This window comes from Phasianus colchicus, chromosome 35, assembly GCF_987193195.1.
Source record: "Phasianus colchicus chromosome 35, bPhaCol1.hap1.1, whole genome shotgun sequence".
Lineage (NCBI taxonomy): Eukaryota > Metazoa > Chordata > Aves > Galliformes > Phasianidae > Phasianus > Phasianus colchicus.
Window position 1 is genome coordinate 2801780 of NC_143470.1, and position 14510 is coordinate 2816289.

Below are 14510 nucleotides of genomic sequence, written 5' to 3' on the forward strand. Positions count from 1 at the left end.
GCCTTCATCCCCCCACGTGATCTGTGGCTCTGGGTGGGCACCGAGCGGGAAGGGAGAAGGGCCGCGGGTGGCAGCAGCGCGGGGACGGCCAGGAGGGCACAGGTGGGTGCGGGGGGGGACGGGGACCCCCGAAGTGGGGGTCCGGGGGGGGCAGGGGGGGCCCTCGGGGAGGTGACGTCCGATGGCGGCGGTGCTGGGAGTGACGGAAGGGGAAGTGGGGCTTCCTGAGGGCTGGGAGCGTGGGGCGTCACGGGCACCCATGGGTGGGGCTCAACGGGACGCGGTGGCACCCAGGGGTGGTGGCTCCGGGTGGGCATCGGTGGCATCCAGGGGAGCTGGCCTCAGATGGACAATAAGGGGCCGTGGCCCCATGGGGTGTCGGGGTCCCCCGGGGCTGGTGACCCCATGTTGTCACCGAGGGGGGGTGACCCCATATGGACATTAACGTCACCTAAGGGAGGAGACCCCATGTGGACACTGATGTCACCGAGGGGAGGTGACCGCTGGGCCTCGTTACTGGACTTGTCCCTTCTTGGTCCTTGGGAGGGGTCCCCAGCCCACCACCCGTGTCCCCAAGGGGTGTCCCCAACCCATCATCACCTGTGTCCCCAAATAGATGTCCCCAACCCACCACCCGTGTCCCCAGATAGATGTCCCCAACCCATCGCCTGTCCCCAATCCACCACCCGTGTCCCCAACCCCCCACCTGTACCCAACCCAACACCACTGTCCCCTATCTATGTCCCCAACCCATCACCCATGTCTCCAACCTACCACCCGTGTCCCCAGATAAATGTCCCCAACCCAGCACTATTGTCCCCAAATAGGTGCCCCCAACCCATCACGTGTGTCCCCAAGTTGTGTCCCCAACCCACCATCCATGTCCCCAACCCAACACCACTGTCCCCAAGCTGTGTCCCCAACCCACCACCAATGTCCCCAACCCACCCCCATGTCCCAAGACAGGTATCCCCAACCCATCACCTGTCCCCAACCCACCATGTGTGTCCCCAAGCTGTGTCCCCAACCCACCACCAATGTCCCCAACCCAACACCTGTCCCCAGATAGGTGACCCCAACCCACCACCAATGTCCCCAACCCACCCCCATGTTCCCAGGTAGATGTCCCCAACCCACTCTCATGTCCCCAAATAGGTGACCCCAACCCACCACCTGTCCCCAACCCACCCCAAGTCCCCATACAGGTGACCCCAACCCACCACCTGTCCCCAGCCCACTCTCATGTCCCCAGATAGGTGACCCCAACCCACCACCAATGTCCCCAACCGACCCCCATGTTCCCAGGTAGGTGTCCCCAACCCACTCTCATGTCCCCATACAGGTGACCCCAACCCGCCACCTGTCCCCAGCCCACTCTCATGTCCCCAGACAGGTGACCCCAACCCCCCCAAGTCCCAGCCTGCTGTCCCCAACCCCCGCCTCCCCCCGCCCCCAGGATGTCCCTGTCCGCCCTGCCCTCGGCCAGCAGCTCCGCCGCGCTGGCGTCGTCTCGCGCCCTGCGTGCGCTGGTGCAGCTGGCGGAGGCGCTGGGGAAGCCGGAGGCGCTGGCGGCGGAGGTGGCGAAGGCGCAGGAGGCGGCGGCGGAGGCGGAGGCGGCCCTGGAAGGTTTGGAGGCGGCGCTGGCGGCGGCTCTGAGCCACTCGGCCCAGCTGCCCGCCGCGCGGGGCCTGGAGGCCCAAGGGATTTACCGGGCGCTGCGGGACATGGCGGCCGCCCACGCGCGGGAGTTGGAGCGGGAGGTGGGCCGCAACCTGCGGCGCCGGCGGCTGCTGGGGGTCCTGCGGAACGTCGCCGTGGGGCTGCTGCTCCTCTGCGCCCCGCTGCGTGAGTGTGGCTGGGCTGCGGGCGGCGGGGAGATGGGGGAGCGGTACGGGCCGACAGGGGGCACTGGGAGCCTATGGGGTCGGTGGGGGTCAGTAGGAAACCGTAGGGAGCAACAGGAGACAACTGGGAGCAGTAGGAGCCAGTAGGGATCATGGGAGCCAGTAGGGATCATGGGAGCCAGTAGGGATCACAGAAACCAATAGGAATCAATAGGAGCCAGTAGGGATCATAGGAGCCAGTAGGGATCAGGAGCCAATAGGGATCACAGGAGCCAAGAGGGATCAAGAGGAGCCGAGAGGGATCATAGGAGCCAATAGGGATCAACAGGAACCAGTGGGGATCAGTAGGAGCCAGTGGGGATCATAGGAGCCAAGAGGGATCCTAGGAGCTAATAGGGATCATAGGAGCTGATAGGGATCATAGAAGCCAATAGGGATCATAAGAGCCAATAGGGATCAACAGGAGCCAGTAGGGATCATAGGAGCCAATAGGGATCAAAGGAGCTGATAGGGATCATAGAAGCCAATAGGGATCATAAGAGCCAATAGGGATCAACAGGAGCCAGTAGGGATCATAGAAGCCAATAGGAATCATAGGAGCCAATAGGGATCAATAGAAGCCAATGGGAGCCCGTGGGGATCAGTAGGACGCAATAGAGATCAGTAGGAGCCAATAGGGATCAATAGAAGCCAACAGGGATCAATAGCAGCCAATAGAGAGCAATAGGAGCCAATTGGGATCAAATAGGAACAAAGGGACCCACTCTGTGTCCCCCTAAGTGGGGACAGTGGGAACAGGGACAATGGAAGGGATGGGGACAATGAGGACAATGGGGGGGAATGGGGACAATGGGAACGGGGACAATGGAAGGGATGGGGACAATGAGGACAATGGGGGGGATGGGGACAAAGTGGGGGGGCTACGGGGTCAGTGGGGCTGCAGGGGACGCTGGGGGTGTGACGGGGCTCCGTCCCGCAGTGTCCCTGGACGTGGTGCGGGAGGCGCTGGGGGTGACGCAGGAGAGCCACGTGGTGCCGTGCCTGGCCACCGTCACCGCCGTGTGCCAGGTGGCCCTGTGGAGCGCCGAGAGGTCCGAGGGCCATTTGGTGGAGGCGGCGGAGCAGCAGCGCCGGCAGGCGGTCCGGTACGGCCGCATGGCTCAGAACGCCGCCAACGCCGCCGCCGAAGCCACCGAAGCCGCCGGAGCCATCGGCGCCGCCAACACCGTCCGCGAGACCCTGGAGGAGGTGAGCAACCAGCTGAGGCTCCTGGCCAACGCCGTCGCCCGAGACGTGGAGGCGGCCCACGGCTTCACCGGCAGCGCCCGAGCGCTCGGCAACGCCGTGACGGCACTGGGGGCGGTGCTGAAGGACGAGGAGGGGACGCAGAGGTTGGCCAGGGCGCTGCAGGGGCTGAGCGGGGAGGAGTAGGGGGTGCTGGGGGGGGGCTGTGTCCTGGGGGGCAACATCATGGCACTTAGGGGGACACCAGGAGGGTCTTCTGTGTCCTGGGGGGCAACATCATGGCTCACAGGGGACATTTGGAGGGTCTTCCATGTCCTGCATGCAACATCATGGCTCACAGGGGGACAGAAGGAGGGTCCTCCATGTCCTGGGGTAACATCATGGCACTTAGGGGACACCAGGAGGGTCTTCTGTGTCCTGGGGCAACATCATGGCTCACAGGGGGACAGAAGGAGGGTCTTCCATGTCCTGGGGTAACATCATGGCACTTAGGGGACACCAAGAGGGTCCTCCATCTCCTGGGGCAACATCATGGCACTTAGGGGGGCATCAGGAGGGTCTTCTGTGTCTTGGGGGGCAACATCATGGCACTTAGGGGAACACCAAGAGGGTCCTCCATGTCTCAAGGGCAACATCATGGCTCACAGCGGGACATCAGGAGGGTCCTCCATGTCCTGGGGCAACATCACGGCACTTAGGGGGACATTGGAAGGGTCTGCCATGTCCTTGGGGCAATATTATGGTGCACAGAGGGATTTTAGGAGGGTCCTCCGTGTCCTTGGGGCAACATCATGTCCCATATGGGGACACAGAGTGGGTCTTCCCCAACTTAGGGAATGCCTGATGTCCCCATGTCCCATCTGGGGATCCCAGGAGGGTCCTCCATGTCCTGGGGATGTCATGTCCCATCTGGGGACACCAGGGGGGGTCTTCCATGTCCTGGGGACGGCCTGACGTCCCATATGGGGACACAGAGTGGGTCCTCCCCACCTTAGGGACAGCCTGAAGTCTCCAGGTTCCTTCTGGGGACACTGGGAGATTCTTTCCTGTCCTGGGCACAAATGGGGACACAGAGTGGGTTCTTCCTGCCCTGGGGACAACCCCACGTCCCTTATGGGGACACTGGGAGGGTCCTTCATGTCCTGGGGACACCCTGATGTCCCATATGGGGACACAAGGAGGGTCCTCTCCACATTAGGGACAGCCTGATGTCCCCATGTCCCATCTGGGGACACCAGGGGGGTCCTTTATGTCCTGGGGACACCCCAATGTCCCATATAGGGACACAGAGTGGGTCCTCCCCATCTTAGGGACAGCCCGATGCCCCCATGTCCCACCTGGGGACCCCAGGGGGGCCCTTTGTGTCTGGGGACACCCCCACGTCCCACCTGGGTCACCTGCAGGCCTCCACGTCCCGGAGCGCCCTGATGTCCCATTCGTGGACAATGCGGAGCTGCGGGGACCCGCGTACGTAGAGGACAATTGGCTGGCAGTGCCCCCCCGCCCCCCAATAAACTTGAAACTGATTGCTTCCCGTTTGTCACTCGAGGTTGGGGACATTTGGGGGACATTTTGGGGACGCTTCGGAGCCGCCCCTCAGCCCCACGGCCGCCATTTTCCTCTCAGCGTCCACGCTCACCCTTCACCCCGCCCTTCCGGCTCTGATTGGCTCTCCGCGATGCCACTCCTCGCCAACTCCACCTCCCATTGGCCACAGAGAAGGCGGGGCCACCGCGCTGAGGCTTCCCATTGGGTGCTCCTTTCCCGCCGGCAGGGCTGGGGGCGGGCTTTTCGGCCCGCTCCGCGCGCTGATTGGTTGAGCCCCCGCGGGCGGGAAGAGGGGCGGTGGGGGCGCGTTCCCGGCGTGCACCGCGCGGCTGTGAGGGGAACTGGGGGTAACTGGGAGGAACTGGGAGGAACTGGGAGGGGGGGGGTACTGAGAGCCGCTGAGGAGAACTGGGGGGTACTGGGAGCCACTGGGGTGGACTGGGAGCCCCTGGGGGTTGCTGGGAACTGTTGTGTTCTCTGTGGGGGCAGCTGGGGCCTGCTGGGAGGGACTGGGGCCTACTGGGGTGAACTGGGAGTGTGGGGGGGTGGGAATCGGAGGTACTGGTGGTACTGGGAGTCACTGGGGAGCAGTGGGGGCTTTGGGGAACGGGGCTGGGAGCAACTGGGAGGGACTGGGAGGTGGGGGAGGAACTGGGAGGGACTGGGGGGGCATTGGGGTCTGCTGGAGGGAACTGGGAGAACTGGGGGCACTGGGAGTGCGTGGGGGGGGGGAGTGGGGGACACCAGCATGAACTGGGAGGGACTGGGAGACACTGGGAGTGTGGGGGGGCTGAGCTGGGGATGGGGATGGGGTTACTAGGAGGCACTGGGGATACTGGGAGCTACTGGGATGGGAATTGGGAGCTGAGTGTGGGAGGGGCTCACTGGGACTCCACTCCCCCCCCCTCACAGCCCAGCAGGTGCCACCAATGGCTGAGGATCCCCCAGAGCCACCGGGTGCTGGTGAGCCCTGCTCCCTTCGTCACCCCCTCCTTTGTCACCCCCCGTCCCCTGGGTGTCACCCCAGTGTCACCCCCTGTCACCTTGTTGTCACCACCAGATCTGCGGGGCCTCGTCCCCCCCTCACACTTCACACTCCGTCCCCCTGCCCCCAGCACCAGGTAAGGGTCTCCTGTTGTTGCACACCCCCCCCCAGTTGCCTCCCAGTGCTCCCAGTAAGCCCAGCACCTACCCCCTCCCTCCCCCCCCACTTCAGCAGGATGCTGGAGGCGGAGAAGAGGCGGAGCCAGGCTCTGGGGGTGGAGCTTGATGTAGAAAGGAGGCGGAGCCACACCCTGGAGGCAGAGCTTGAGGCAGAAAGGAGGCGGAGCCACAGCCTGGAGGCAGAGCTTGAGGCTGAGAAGAGGCGGAGCCTACGGCTGGGGGAGGAGCTTGAGGCTGAAAGGAGGCGGGGCCAAGCCAAGGGGGCGGGGCCTGATGGAGAGAAGCCTTTGGAGGAGGTGAGGTGGTGTCCCTGTGTTGTCCCCATGCTGTCTCCCTGTTGTCCCTGTGTTGTCCCCGTGTCCCCAGGAGGTCGCAGTGTCCCCACAGTGTCCCCCTGTGTCCCCCCCCCAGACCCCATTGCTGCTCCGTGCGCAGCTCAGTGCTCTCAGCCACATCCTGACCCTGCAGGAGCGCGAGCTGAACCGGGAGGTGAGAACTGGGGGGGCTTTGGGGAGCCCCAAGGCAACTGGGAAACCCCTGGGGGGGCACAGGGTGCCCTGATGGGGGGAGGGCAGCAGAGTGGGGTGCAGAATGGGGGATAGGGTGTTCCTGGGGGGGCGCGGAGTGCAATTGGGGTGCGGGGGGGGGAGGCATGGGGGTGTGGGAGGGGCCTGGGTGTCGTGATGGGGGTAGAGAGGAATGGGGGGGGGCTTGGAGGTGTCTGATGGGGAGTCCTGGGGTGCTGGGGGGGGGTCCAGGATTGTAGTGTTATGGGGGGAGGCCACGGGGGGGCTTTGGGTCTTCTGAGGGGTCTTAAAGTGTTGGGGGGGTTGTTGGGTACGTGGGGTGTCGTGGGGGGGTCCTGGGTGTCACAAGGAGGGTCCTGGTGCACCTGGGAATGGCATGGGGTTGGGGGGAGAGGGGATATTGTGTTCCCACAGCACCCACGTGTCCCCCCCCCTCTGTTCCCAGCTGCCCCCCCCCCGGCTGCAGGCGCTGCTGGGCCGATGGCGGCAGAAGGTCTTCGCCCTCCTGGTGCAGCTGCGGGTGCAGGATGAGAACCAGAAGGTGCTGAGGGTGCAGGTGGGTCCTCAGGACCCCCGTTGTACCCCCACACACATCCATGGGGGTTGGGGGCACGTGAGGGACAATAGGGACCTGGTGGGGGCCATAGGGTCCTGCTGGGGACATGGAGAGGCACACAAGGAACAACAGGGGACATGCTGGGGTCCTGGCAGGGACATGGAGGGACACAGTGGGGATGATAAGGACCCGGTAGGGACCACAGGTCCTGTTGGGGACGTAGAGGGATACACTGGGGACAATAGGGGCCTGCTGGGGACAGAGGGGCACACTGAGAACAACAGGGACCTGCTGGGGACTGTGGGGACATGTTAGGGACATAGAGGGACACGTTGGGGGCCATGGGGACCTTTTGGGGACATGGAGGGACACACTGGAGACCCATGGGAGTCTGCTGGGGACATGGGGACACATGGTGTCATGTTAAGGATCCGTTGGGGGCACGGTTTGGGGATGTGGGGACACAGAGACATGGGGGAAGGGGAGGCTGGGGTCGTTTTGGGGACACAGTGGCATTTGTCACAGCACAGGAGGTGACACGGGAGCGGGGCCGGGCGGAGGCGGCTGAACAGGCAGTGAGGGGGCTGTGCCATGCAATCACCAGGTATGGGGGCTGGTGGGGGGCGGTGGGGGGCGGTGGGGGGCGGTGGGGGGATCCCAGTGTCACCGTCACCGTGTCACAGGTTGGCTGTGGTGGTGACACGGTGTGAGGAGGAGGTGATGGCGGCCATCAGAGCCATGGCTGCACTCAGCGACCGACTGCACCGCGCTGGGCAGCAGCTGAGGGTCCTGAAGGGTATGGGGGTGGGGGGGTGGGGGGGGGCAGCGGGATGTGGGAGGGACATGGGGGGACAGGGGGATGTGGGGACATGGGAGGGACATGGGGGGACAGGGGGATGTGGGGACATGGGGACCGGGAGGGGAATGGAGGGGAGATCGGGGGAAATGGGGATGAGGAGGAGAATGGGGGGAGAGAGGGGATGGGGGGGATTTGGGGATATGAAGGGGAGGGGGGGGGATGTGGGTGGGACATGGGGACAGGGAGGGGGATGTGGGAGGAGATGGGGACAGGGAGAGGGATGTGGGGACAGGGACTTGGGGACAGGGAGGGGAATGTGGGGGGATGGGGACAAGGAGGGGGGGGTGGGGACAGGTATATGGGGAGGGGGACATGGGGGGGGGTCATTTGGGGACAGGGAGGGGACACGGGGATGAGGTGGGGGTGAGGACACGGGGTCTCACGGCTGTGCTGTCACTCTGTGCCCCCCCAGGGCTGATGGTGGCTCCAAATCGTCCGTGGTGGCACCGGGAGGCGGTGGGTGAGAGGTGAGTGATGGGACGGGGGCACCGGGGGGCACCGGGGTGACAGAGCCCTGTCACTGCGCCTGGGGACCCCCGGGGGTGACGTGGTGGCACTGTCAAAAGCCCCAGGGCTGAGGTGACACGAGGAACCCATCGGATCACGGGGATGGGGGCTGAGCTGCAGCATGGCGGTGAGTGGGGACAGTAGGGGGACAATATGGGGACAGTACGGGGACAATACAGGGCCGATGGCACTGCGGATGGACCAGGGGCACAGAGTGACAGCTGTGTCCCTGCAGTGTCCCCACTGTGTCCAGTTGTTGTCACCACCACCTCGGGGGTGGCACCGGAGCGGGTGATGGAGGACGGGGTGACACAGGATGGGGCGTTGGCGTGGGACAACGAGGTGACACAACAGCACGGGGACACCCAGGGGGACATGGGGGTCTTTGGGGTCATGGGGGGGATGTGGGGTTTTTGGGGGGGGGGGACATGGAGTCCTTGGGGAGATGGGGGGGACAGTGAGGGGACAAGGGGTCTTTGGGACACAGTGGGGGAAAATGTGGGTCTTTGGGGACACAGTGGGGGGATATGGGGTCTTTGGGGACATGGAAGAGGACACAGGGTCTTTGGGGACATGGGGGGGATGTGGGAGTCTTTGGGGACATGGGGTCTATGGGAATATAGTGGGGGACATAGGGGGGGACACGGGGGTCTTCAGGGACACAGGACACACAGGGTGTTTGGGGACATGGGGGGGCACGTGGGGGTCTTTGGAGACATGGAGGGAGACGTGGGGGTCTTTGGGGACACAGAATGGGGACACGAGGTCTTGGGGACGACACGCTGTCCCTGTGTCCCCCTCAGGTCACTCCCCATGGGGACAGCGCAGGCCCTGCCCCCAGCAGAGGTACAGCCAGTGTCCCTTTGTGTGTTTCCCCCCCCCCGGTGTCCCCACGGCCCCCCCTGCACCCCGATGTCCCCCATCCCTCACTGTCCCCCCCCCGTCCCCCCTCAGTGTCACTGTGCTCCCTGGTGGCTGAGCTGCAGGCAATGGGTGCTGCCATCCTCAGCGACCCCCCCTGACCCCCCCGCCTGGTGTCCCGGTGAGTGTCCCCCCCTCCTGCCACCCCCAGGTGACAGTGACAGCAGCCCGGCCGTGCTGAGCTTCGTTTTGGTTTAATTTACAGATTTCCCCCTTTTGGGGGGGGGCCAATAAAATTGTGGTGTGACATCGTTGGTGGCACCGCGTCCTTGGCGGGGGACGGGGGGGTGGGAGCATCTCTGGGGTCCAGGCTGGTTTGGGGGGGTCCCCAAGGATGGAGGGGGATATTGGGGTACCCTAGGGGACATGAGGGGACACTGGGGGTTCCCGTGGGGACACTGAGGGCCCAGGAGGTGGCGCTGGGTTCCCATGGGGACATGAAGGATGCCGGGGGGTCTCATGGGGACAATGGGGTCCCCAACAAAGGGCACTGGGCTCCCATGGCCCCTGTATCCTCCTGTCACCCCATATCCCACTACATCCCCACGTATCCCCCTACATCTCTGTGCCCAAACCCCCCATCCCTCTCCCCTCCATATCCTCCCTCATCCCCCTCCCCCACCATGCCCACTCCCCTATTCTCCCTCACCCCCCTACATCCATTTCCTCCATGCCCCCCCACATCTCCCTACACCCCCATCCCCCTCTTCCCTCCATATCCCCCACATCCTCCACCTCCCCCCATCCTCCCCCCTCCTATCCTCCCCTACCCCCTAGATCCCCCTGCACCTCCAAACCCCCCACATCCCCCCACATCCTGCTATCCCCTCCATATCTCCCCCATATCTCCTATCCTCCCCATATCCCCCCTGCAGACACCAAACCCCCACATCCCATCCCCTCCATGTCCCCCCCAGATTCCCCCCTCCCTCCATGCCCCCCATCCTCCTCCATGCCTCCACCCTCCCCCAGCCCCCATCTCTCTGTCCTCCCCCCATACTCCCCCTACATCCCCCCACCCCCTACATCCCCCCCGCAGCCCCCTCCCCACGTCCAGCCCCCCTCACTCGCAGGCCCAGCAGGCCGCAGCCCAGCGCTTGCCCTGGCACTGCCCGCGATGCTTGGCCAGCCCGCTGCGCAGCCGGAAGGATCTGCCGCAGCGCTCGCAGGCTCGGGCCGCCCCGTCGTGCGTCTTCATGTGCTCCGTCAGGTGGTGCTTCAGCTTGAAGCGCTTGTGGCAGGCGGAGCAGGCGAAGGGCCGCAGGCTGAAGGTCAGCATGATGTGCCGGTCCCGTTTGGGCTTCACGGCGAAGCGCTTCCCGCACAGACAGCCGAAGCGCTTCCCGTCCGGCGCGGCGCAGATCTTCACCGGCGCGTGCAGCGCCCGCCCGTGCGCCGCCTGCGCCAGGATCTCGTTGCCGTGCAGGTCCACCGGCTTCCAGGCGGGCTGCGGCACGGCGTACGAAACCTCGGCCGCGCTCAGCCCGCCGCCGTAAGCGTCCGCGAAGCCGCCGGCGCCGGCGCCGCCGGGCTCGGAGCTCTCCTGCTTGATGTACAGCACCGCCGGGGCGCCGCCGGGCGGCAGCGCGGCGTCGCCGCCCTCCTCGTCCTCCTCCTCGTCCTCCTCCAGCACCGCCCGCAGCGCTCCGCCACCGCGCCGCCGCTCCTCCTCGTCGTCCTCGTCGTCGTCGTCCTCCTCCACGCAGACCTTCAGCACCTCCTCCTCCTCCCCGCCGGCCCTGACGAACGCTCCGTCCGCGCCGCCCTGCGGCCACGACGACAGCGGGAGCGCCGTCCCGTCGCCGCGCGCCGCCCACGACGGCAGCGGCACCGCGTCGGCGCCGCCACGGCCGACCGCGGTCGGTAACGACGCTCCGCCGGCGCCGCCGCGGCCGCCCGATGGCAAAACCGTTCTGTCGGCGGCGCCACGGGCACCGGCGGGCGGCGGCCCCGCTCTGTCGGCACCGCCGCGGCCGCTCAGGGCCGCCAGCGCCGCTCCGTCGGCACCGCCGCGGCCGCCCGGCGGCAGCACCGCTCCGGCGGCGGCACCGCGGCCGCCCGCGGACGACGACAGCACGGTTCCGTCCCCGCCGCCGCCGCCGCCGCCGTGCCCCGCCGCGGACGCCGCAGCCCCATCCCCCCCGCGAGGGGCGCACAGCACCGCGTCCCCGCACAGCACCGCGTCCCCGCGCCCCCCCCAGCGACACCCCCCGCCCTCCAGCTCCCTGAGCACGGCGGAGCACTGATCCACCACGTGCCACATCTGCAGCCCGCTGGCCACCAGCAGGTGCCCCGGCAGCGCCTCCAGCAGCAGCGTCAGCCTCCCGGAGTAGATGAGGTGCAGGAGCCCCTCGAAGGCGTCGGGGTCGATGGCGGCGGGCAGCAGCAGGCGGCTCCCGTCCTGCAGCAGCAGTTTGTCGTGGAAGAACGGCGAGGCGGCCGCCAGGACGCTTTTATGGGCGGGGAAGACGCGGCCCCCCACGTGCACCGCCACGTCGCAGAACTTCCCCTCCAGCCTCAGGCGGTTCAGCGAGTCCAGCAGCGCGGCCGCGTGCTGCGGGAAGGAGATCTGCACGCGTCCGGCCTCCGCTGCCATCCTGCGCCCCAACCTGCGGGTACGCGCGGCTCAGAGGGGCGGGGGGGGCTGGTGGCCTGGGGGTCGCCTGCGGCCCTACAGGGCGTCCTCTGGGGTGAGCTGTTCCCCTACACGGCGCCCCGTAGGGTGACTTGTTGCCCTACACGGTGCCCTGTGGGTTCACCTGTTCCCCTATTGAGTGCCCGACTGCCCCGTGGATTGCCCTGTTCCCCTACACGGCGCCCCGTGGGCAGACCTGACCCCCTGGTGCCCTATGGGGTGCCCTGTGGGGTGCCCTACTGCCCCATGGGTTGATCTGTTCCCTTACACAGTGCCCCACAGGGTGCCCCGTTGTCCCATGGGTTCATCTGTGGCCCTACACGGCACCCCACGGGTTGACCTGACCCCCTACAGAGTGCCCTGATGCCCTGTGGGGTGCCCTACTGCCCCGTGGTTTGCCCTGTTCCCCTACACAGTGTCCTACAGGGTGCCCTACTGCCCCGTGGGGTGATCTGTTCCCTACACGGCGCCCCATGGGTTGACCCGACCCCCTCCTGAGTGCCCTATTGCCCCACGGGGCGCCCCCCCGCCCCATGGATCGCCCTGTTCCCCCACACAGCGCCCTATGGGTGCCCTGCCGCCCCATATTCGCCCCACTTCCCCAGGGGTGCCTTAACGCCCCGCCGGCTGCCCCTCAAACCCCGCCTAGCGCCCTCCTGCCCGTTTTAGCGCCCCATTTCCCCCATAGCGCCTCACTGCCCCATAAGTTGCCCCGCGGCCCCGCTGACCCCACGCACCGACCCCCCCCCCCCGGCGCGGCCCGTAGACCCCCGCTCCACCTCACCCGCCGCCAGCGCGGGCGCCTCCGAGTGACGTCACCGCTGCGCGCCAGCCTCCCTCCCGCTATGGCCGTCCCGGAAGTGATGTCATATCCGTGCGACGCCCCGTGTTGCAGCGTCACAACCACGCGACGCCCGAGAGCACCCTACCCGCGGTGTCCTTCTGTTAAGTGACGTCACTCCCGCGCGACGAGCCTCAATGCGGGCGCGCGGCGATGACGCCATCGCTGCGCGACCCCCCACTGCGTCCCCGTCCCGTGACGTCATCACGGCGCGCCGCTTACAAGACCGAGCCGAAGTTTATTAAAGGCTCCGCGGGCACCGTCGGCCCCGGCCGCGGCGGGGGGGGTTGGAGCCAGCCCAGACCCCGCCCTGAGACCACCGCGGGGCGGCGGCGGCGATTGTCGGGGGCTGCGGCGGGCCCGGACCGGGGGGGGGGGCGAGGAGGAGGAGGGGCTGCACCGGGGGGTTGGGGCAGAATGGGGAGTGGGGGGGGGGGGTCCCGGTGCGATGTGGGGGCGTCTGTGGGGGGTCCTGGTGCAATGGGGGGGGGGGGGGCAGTGCACTTCGGGGGGTCCCGGTGTGTGATGAGGGGCTGCTGTGCGATATGGGGGTCTGGGGGGGGGCAGTGCACTCCGGGGGGGTTTGGTGCGATGGGGGGGAGGGGTTCTTTGGGGGGAGGGGGGGTCCTGGTGCCTCGTGGGGGGGGGGTGCAATGGGGGGGGCGTGGTGTGTTGGGGGGGGGCTCACGGGGGTCCTGGTGCAATGCGGGGGTTCTGGTGTTGTGGGGGGGGGGGCAGTGCACGATGGGGGGTTGTGGTGCGTGGGGGTCTCTGTACAATATGGGGGGGGTCCCGGTGCACGGCTCCCCCCCCCCAAGCTCGTGGTGCAATGCACGAGGACCCCCCCCATCCCCCCCGGTGCAACAGGGCCTCCCCACTGCATGAGGGTGATGAAGAAATAAATGGGGGGGGGATCCGGTCCCGGTGTGCACCAGGAGCTGTTGCACCAGGAGCTGTTGCACGAGGAGTTGTTGCACGAGGACTGCCCCCAGCCATACGGAGGTGGTGGTGTTGCACGAGGGGATGGTGGTGGTGTCGCACGAGGAGCTGTCGCACGAGGACGGTTCCCATCCCTTTGCACGAGGCCCTGTTGCACCAGCAGCTGCTGCATGAGGAGTTTCACCCAGTCCTGCTGTGCGACGAGCTGCTGCACAGCGCCTCTCCCCTCCCATTGCACGAGGAGCTGTTGCACGAGGAGATGATGCACGAAGAGGTGATGCACGAGGCCTCCCAGTCCCATGGCACCAGGACCCGTTGCACGAGGGGTCGATGCATGAGGGTCTCCCAGTCGTGGTGCACCAGGATCCACTGCGTGAGGAGCTGATGCGTGGAGTCCTGCAGTCCTGGTGCACGAGGAGCTGTTGCACGAGGAGAGCCCCCAGTCCTGGTGCACAGCGAGGTGATGTGTGAGGAGGTGATGCGTGAGGGCCCCCCCCCAATTCCAGTGCATGAGGAACCCTTTGCACGAGGAGCTGCTGCACCAGGGGGTGGTAGGTGAGGTCCCTCATCCTGGTGCACGAGGAGGTGTTGCACGAGGAGGTGTTGCACGTGGAGGTGTTGCACGAGTCCCCCCCCAGTCCTGGTGCACGAGGATCCATTGCACGAGGAGCTGCTGCACAAAGCCCCCCCCCAGTCCTGGTGCACGAGGAGCTGTTGCACGAGGGCCCCCCCGAATCCTGCCGTGCTGGGACCCGTTGCACAACCCCCCCCCCCCCCATTGCACAACTGGGGCACGAGAACGGTGGTGTCCGGGGGGGGGGGTTGGGGGGGGGGGGTGATGGTGTTGGGGGAGGAGGGGGGACAAAAACCGTGGGGTGAAAGGGGGGGATTTGGGGGGGGGGGGGGAAAGGGGGAACCCCACTT

General features: G+C 66.6%; 3 protein-coding genes across 13 annotated transcripts; 2 read left to right on the forward strand and 1 right to left on the reverse strand.

Annotated features, from left to right (window-relative positions):
• The first annotated feature begins 1 nt into the window (after position 1).
• Positions 2-4620, forward strand: LOC116240261 (uncharacterized). Its single transcript, XM_031610587.2, has 3 exons — positions 2-102; positions 1457-1845; positions 2824-4620. The coding sequence occupies exons 2-3, from the start codon at positions 1458-1460 to the stop codon at positions 3273-3275; spliced, it is 840 nt and encodes a 279-aa protein (XP_031466447.2). The 5' UTR covers positions 2-102; position 1457; the 3' UTR covers positions 3276-4620.
• Positions 4298-9426, forward strand: LOC116241756 (uncharacterized). 11 transcript variants are annotated; one of them, XM_090129096.1, is made up of 13 exons: positions 4298-4426; positions 4478-4984; positions 5550-5600; positions 5698-5758; positions 5854-6097; positions 6189-6290; positions 6774-6884; positions 7415-7488; positions 7568-7680; positions 8156-8210; positions 8310-8377; positions 8486-9096; positions 9205-9426. In XM_090129096.1, the coding sequence occupies exons 1-13, from the start codon at positions 4306-4308 to the stop codon at positions 9367-9369; spliced, it is 2283 nt and encodes a 760-aa protein (XP_089985222.1). In that variant the 5' UTR covers positions 4298-4305; the 3' UTR covers positions 9370-9426. The 11 variants fall into 11 exon arrangements, with proteins under 11 accessions (XP_089985222.1, XP_089985224.1, XP_089985227.1 ...); XM_090129098.1 differs by having other exon boundaries at positions 4306-4984; positions 8486-8592; positions 9054-9096; positions 9205-9385; XM_090129101.1 differs by having other exon boundaries at positions 4306-4984; positions 5857-6097; positions 6213-6290; ... (1 more) ...; positions 9054-9096; positions 9205-9385.
• Positions 9427-10167: 741 nt separating this feature from the next.
• On the reverse strand, positions 10168-12748 carry ZBTB9 (zinc finger and BTB domain containing 9). The gene is made up of 2 exons (XM_031610595.2): positions 12591-12748; positions 10168-11780 (listed from the first exon to the last, which is right to left on the reverse strand). The coding sequence occupies exon 2, from the start codon at positions 11765-11767 to the stop codon at positions 10235-10237; it is 1533 nt and encodes a 510-aa protein (XP_031466455.2). The 5' UTR covers positions 11768-11780; positions 12591-12748; the 3' UTR covers positions 10168-10234.
• Between the last annotated feature and the right edge of the window lie 1762 nt (positions 12749-14510).